This window comes from Lolium perenne, chromosome 5 (genome assembly GCF_019359855.2).
Source record: "Lolium perenne isolate Kyuss_39 chromosome 5, Kyuss_2.0, whole genome shotgun sequence".
Lineage (NCBI taxonomy): Eukaryota > Viridiplantae > Streptophyta > Magnoliopsida > Poales > Poaceae > Lolium > Lolium perenne.
This window is the reverse complement of record NC_067248.2, coordinates 258,147,862-258,153,861: the sequence shown is the minus strand read 5'-3', so window position 1 is coordinate 258,153,861 and position 6,000 is coordinate 258,147,862. Positions and strand designations below refer to the sequence as shown.

Sequence of the window (6,000 nt, the reverse complement as noted above, 5' to 3'; positions counted from 1 at the left end):
TTATATATACTTTATATCATTTTTATGCATTTTCCGGCACTAACCTATTAACAAGATGCCGAAGCGCCAGTTCCTGTTTTCTGCTGTTTTTGGTTTCAGAAATCCTACACAGGAAATATTCTCGGAATTGGACGAAACAAAAGCCCACGGTCTTATTTTCCACGGAGCCTTCCAAAAGTCCGAAGAGGAGACGAAGAGGGGCGACGAGGCGGCCACACCCTAGGGGGGCGCGGCCCCACCCCTGGCAGCGCCGCCCTATGTGGTGGGCCCCTCGAGCGTCCCCCGACTCTGCCCCTTCGCCTATATATTCTCTTCGTCGCGAAAACCCTATTACCGAGAGCCACGATACGAGAAAAGTTCCAGAGACACCGCCGCCGCCAATCCCATCTCGGGGGATTCAGGAGATCGCCTCCGGCACCCTGCCGGGGAGGGTAATCATTGAAGGAGATATGCCCTAGAGGCAATAATAAAGTGGTTATTATTTATATCTTTATGTTTATGATAAATGTTTATATATCATGCTATAATTGTATTAACCGAAACATTAGTACATGTGTGATATGTAGACAAACAAGAAGTCCCTAGTATGCCTCTTAAACTAGCTTGTTGATTAATGGATGATTAGTTTCATAATCATGAACATTGGATGTTATTAATAACAAGGTTATGTCATTATATGAATGATGTAATGGACACACCCAATTAAGCGTAGCATAAGATCTCGTCATTAAGTTATTTGCTATAAGCTTTCGATACATAGTTACCTAGTCCTTATGACCATGAGATCATGTAAATCACTCATACCGGAAAGGTACTTTGATTACACCAAACACCACTGCGTAAATGGGTGGCTATAAAGGTGGGATTAAGTATCCGGAAAGTATGAGTTGAGGCATATGGATCAACAGTGGGATTTGTCCATCCCGATGACGGATAGATATACTCTGGGCCCTCTCGGTGGAATGTCGTCTAATGTCTTGCAAGCATATGAATGAGTTCATAAGAGACCACATACCACGGTACGAGTAAAGAGTACTTGTCAGGAGACGAGGTTGAACAAGGTATAGAGTGATACCGAAGATCAAACCTCGGACAAGTAAAATATCGTGAGACAAAGGGAATTGGTATAGTATGTGAATGGTTCATTCGATCACTAAAGTCATCGTTGAATATGTGGGAGCCATTATGGATCTCCAGATCCCGCTATTGGTTATTGGTCGGAGTAAGTACTCAACCATGTCCGCATAGTTCACGAACCGTAGGGTGACACACTTAAAGTTGGATGTTGAAATGGTAGTACTTGAATATGGAATGGAGTTCGAATATTTGTTCGGAGTCCCGGATGAGATCCCGGACATCACGAGGAGTTCCGGAACGGTCCGGAGAATAAGATTCATATATAGGATGTCATTTTATGTGAATTAAAATGTCGCGGAAGGTTCTATGGAAGGTTCTAGAAGGTTCTAGAAAAGTCCGGAAGAAACCACCAAGGAAGGTGGAGTCCACATGGGACTCCACCTCCATGGCCGGCCAACCCTAGTGGGGGAGGAGTCCCAAGTGGACTCCCCCTTAGGGGGCCAGCCACCCCCCCATATGGGAGGTGGAACTCCCACCTTTGGTGGGAGTCCTAGCTTGGCTAGGTTTCCCCTCCATATGGAAGGTTTTTGGTTCGGGTCTTATTCGAAGACTTGGACACCAACACTTGGGGATCCACCTATATAATGAGGGGCCAAGGGAGGGGGCCGACCACCCCAAGACCACAAGCTGGCCGCCCCCCTTGAAGTGGCCGGCCACACCCTCCCAAACCCTAGCCGCCCCCTCTCCTCCATAACTCCCGCGTAGCTTTAGCGAAGCTTCGCCGGACTTCTCCACCACCACCACCGACACCACGCCATCGTGCTGTCGGATTCAAGAGGAGCTACTACTTCCGCTGCCCTCTGGAACGGGAGGTGGACGTCGTCTTCATCAACAACCGAACGTGTGACCGAGTACGGAGGTGCTGCCCGTTCGTGGCGCCGGAACCGATCGTGATCAAGATCTTCTACGCGCTTTTGCAAGCGGCAAGTGAACATCTACCGCAGCAACAAGAGCCTCCTCTTGTAGGCTTTGGAATCTCTTCAAGGGTGAGACTCGATACCCCCTCGTTGCTACCGTCTTCTAGATTGCATCTTGGCTTGGATTGCGTGTTCGCGGTAGGAATTTTTTTGTTTTCTATGCAACGTTATCCTACAGTGGTATCAGAGCCGTGTCTATGCATAGATGGTTGCACGAGTAGAACACAGTGGTTTGTGGGCGTTGATGCTCTTGTTATCTTTAGTTTGAGTACTTTGCATCTTTGTGGCATAGTGGGATGAAGCGGCTCGGACTAACTTTACATGACCGCGTTCATGAGACTTGTTCCTCGTTCGACATGCAACTTGTATTGCATAAGAGGCTTTGCGGGTGTCTGTCTCTCCTACTATAGTGAAGATTCAATTTACTCTTCTATTGAAAACATTAGTATCAACGTTGTGGTTCATGTTCGTAGGTAGATTAGATCTCTCTCGAAAACCCTAAACCACGTAAAATATGCAAACCAAATTAGAGACGTCTAACTTGTTTTTGCAGGGTTTGGTGATGTGATATGGCCATAATGTGATGATGAATATGTATGAGATGATCATTATTGTATTGTGGCAACCGGCAGGAGCCTTATGGTTGTCTTTTTTTGAAGCTTAACTGTGAGGCAACAGCCCCACAGCATTTTCATTTTATTATTAAAAAAGCAGAAACAAAGGAGTACAACAAGATGTTGGAAGTCATCTACCTACCTATGGGAAGAAGAAGAAAAAACCTAATCAAGGTAAGCTATGTATCCAAGTCAGAAGGCTATCTCTATGCTTAACCTTGATCCTATGTTGTAACAAAGTAATATCATGTACAAAGTTACACTTCCACCTTGCAAAGGTGGGCCTTTCATTCTCAAAAATTCTCCCATTTCGTTGCTTCCATATGTGCCAACAGGCCGTGATCATGACCTCCATGAAAAAAGGTTTAGCAAAACCCCTTCTAGCCTCAGCAACCGCCGTTTGCAAATCAGCACCCCTGGACCAATCAATCTGAAGATAATTCCATATCCGATGACTGAAGTTGCATGTAAAAAACAAATGGAGTCTATCCTCATAAGTATGTGTAGGGCATAGCACACAATGTCTATCATCAGAGACAGTCCAATTTCTCCGTACTAACAAATCTCTGGTATTCAATCTGTCATTGAGGAGCAACCAGGCAAACATCTTCGTCTTCATCATACAGGCTGACTTCCATAACCATCGAAAGACCGCAGGGACAACTATATCAGCATGTAAATGAGCATAAAACTTTGAAGGATGATACTTTTCTCCCCATGCATATTTCCAAATGTCAGGTCTTCCTGAAAGCGGTTCAGTTATCAGACCTTGTTGAACCTGACAGTACTCTTGAAAAGCTTCAGCAGATAATGGCCGATAGAAAAGCTGGGAAAAATCTTCAGTGGAAAAAACATCAGCAGCAGACATCTCCTTATCAAGAACAAAAGAGAATAATCTCGGAAACCTAGAGGCCAAAGGCTGATCCGAATGCATGAACTTCCACTTATCACTCCAGAACAAAAAGGAATCTCCCATTCCAGGCTCAATAGTAGCTACTTCAGTAAAGCTCCCTGACAAATGTATAATATCCCTCCACCAAAAAGAACCACAGGGCCTAGCAGAATGAGGTACCGAATTAGTATAGTAACTACTCCAGATTAGTTGTACCCAAGGTGTATCAGATTTATTATAAAACTTGTCCAGATGTTTCAGCAACAAAGCATTGTTTTTCTTCTGGAAATTGACTACACCAAGGCCCCCATTTTCCTTTGGTTTGCAAACCATATGCCAAGCCGCAAGAGAAGGCTTTGGCTGATCCTTGTCCCTCCATAGGCATTGCCTTAAAATTCTATCCAATTGGGTTACCAAACCTGGTGGCAATTTAAGAGACAGCAGAAAATGTAGGGGCATCGAGCATAAAGCAGATGAGATGAGCTGAAGCCTTGCTCCTTGAGACAGGAATATGGATGTGGCAGTAAGCCTCCTCTCCAACCCATGAACAATAGGCATTAGATCCTGGATAGAGGGCTTAGTAGTACCAAGTGGCAGCCCAAGATAAGGAAATGGCAATGATCCAATCTGACAACCCAGAGCTTCAGCCAACTGAATAGTGACAGTCTCCTCCACATTCAGGGGTACAATTTGAGACTTCTGGAAGTTCACTCTTAAACCAGTTGATAGTCCAAACTTATGCAAAATCTCCTTTAGTGCAAGCACTTGATCCATTTCAGCAGCAAGCAACAGAATGGTATCATCAGCATATTGAACCACTGGAAACTCAGAATCATTTGTAATGATAGGCAGATGCAACACATTACTGTTGAGATTATCATTAATAACTGACTGTAGAAGATCACCCCCACAAACATACAGTAAGGGTGAAAGGGGGTCACCTTGCCTCACCCCCCTCTTACATATAAACTGCTTTCCAGGCACCCCATTGAGAAGAATAGATGATGAACCAGAAGATAATACCTCCTTCATCCAACCAATCCAGACATCATCAAACCCCTTATACTTCAAAATTTGCAAAATGGCTTTATGCTCAATTGTGTCAAAAGCTTTTGCAAAATCCAACTTTACAATTAGAATTGGTTTCTTGGATAGTTGGCACTGGTATATATACTCATAGGTCCATGCAAGACAATCTTGAATTGTCCTAGAACGAATAAACCCATATTGGTTCTTATGAATACATCTAAGAATGTGATCCTGCAGCCTGTTTGCAGCTAGTTTTGTCAGAAACTTCAAACATACACTAGTGAGGGAAATTGGTCGATAGTCATTGACAGACTCAGGAGCAGCCTTCTTCGGAATGAGGGTTATAAAAGAACCATTAATATTCTGCAATCCAACTCTACCATCATGAAAATCTCTAGCCAGATTATAAAAATCTTACTTTATAATATGCCAACACTTCTTCAAGAATAAACCAGAGTAACCATCAGGCCCCGGAGCACGATCAGCTGGCATGTTCTTGACAATATCATCCATTTCCTTTTCCTCAAAGGGTCTTGATAAAATGTCCAGGCCCTCAACTCTATTGAGTATCCTAGAAAGATCAAATTGCATAGATATACCCTCTGAAGACCCCATCCTTTCCTTATAAGAAGCCCACAACAGACCTGCCATTTGATCATGATCCCTGATTTCTCTACCATCAGAAGCTACTAAAGAAGATATAAAATTATGTCTGAACCTTTCAGTAGCTTTAGCATGGAAGAATTTGGTGTTATCCTCCCCCATCTTGATCCATCGAATGGTGCACCTCTTCCTCCAGTACATACATTGGGCTAACAACAGATCCTCCAAATGAAGTTTGACCAGCTGTCTAAAATTAAATTCAGGAACTGAAAGAGGCCTTTTATCTTCTATAGAATCCAGGATAAAGATTGCCTGGTTACATTTCTCAATAAGAACCTTAAGTTGTGAGATACACTTTTGCCAATGCTTCAAATTGTATCTGAGCTTTTTAAGATTATCTGCAAGAATTGCAACACTAGAAAGCTTGACAGAAGGAGTACTCCAAGACTTGCTTACACACTCCATAAAGCCCGGCATATCCACCCAAAAGTTCTCAAATCGGAATATCTTAGCTTTAGGGATTTCTGTATCAATATTAACCACACATGGTATATGATCTGATTGAGGTTTAGCCAGAGGTAGAACCATTGTGTTAGGAAAAACACTTGTCCAATTTGGCATCGTAAAGAACCAATCTAACTGCTCCAAGAGGGGATTATGCTGCATATTGGACCAAGTGAAAGAACGTCCCTTTAATGGTAACTCAACCAAGCCCAGGTGTCCTATAATTTCATTAAAAATAAACATATCTTGGACACTGCCTCCAGGTTTATTCCGATTATCCACGGATCTGATAAAATTGAAATCA

The 6,000-nt window shown here is 43.2% G+C and overlaps 1 protein-coding gene across 1 annotated transcript; it reads right to left on the bottom strand.

The window, feature by feature from the left end:
- Window positions 1-3,430: 3,430 nt before the first annotated feature.
- On the bottom strand, window positions 3,431-5,669 carry LOC139831826 (uncharacterized). Its single transcript, XM_071821173.1, has 3 exons — window positions 5,008-5,669; window positions 3,975-4,767; window positions 3,431-3,505 (listed from the first exon to the last, which is right to left on the bottom strand). Exons 1-3 carry the CDS (start codon window positions 5,667-5,669, stop codon window positions 3,431-3,433), a joined length of 1,530 nt encoding a protein of 509 aa, XP_071677274.1.
- Window positions 5,670-6,000: the final 331 nt, after the last annotated feature.

Coding starts and splice junctions, on each gene's coding strand:
- LOC139831826 (XM_071821173.1), bottom strand. CDS start 5,669: ATGCCGGGCTTTATGGAGTGTGTAAGCAAGTCTTGGAGTACTCCTTCT. Junction 4,768..5,007: donor AAGTGTTGGCATATTATAAA/GTAAGATTTTTA, acceptor TATTCGTTCTAG/GACAATTCAAGATTGTCTTG. Junction 3,506..3,974: donor TTAAATTGCCACCAGGTTTG/GTAACCCAATTG, acceptor TTTCCACTGAAG/ATTTTTCCCAGCTTTTCTAT.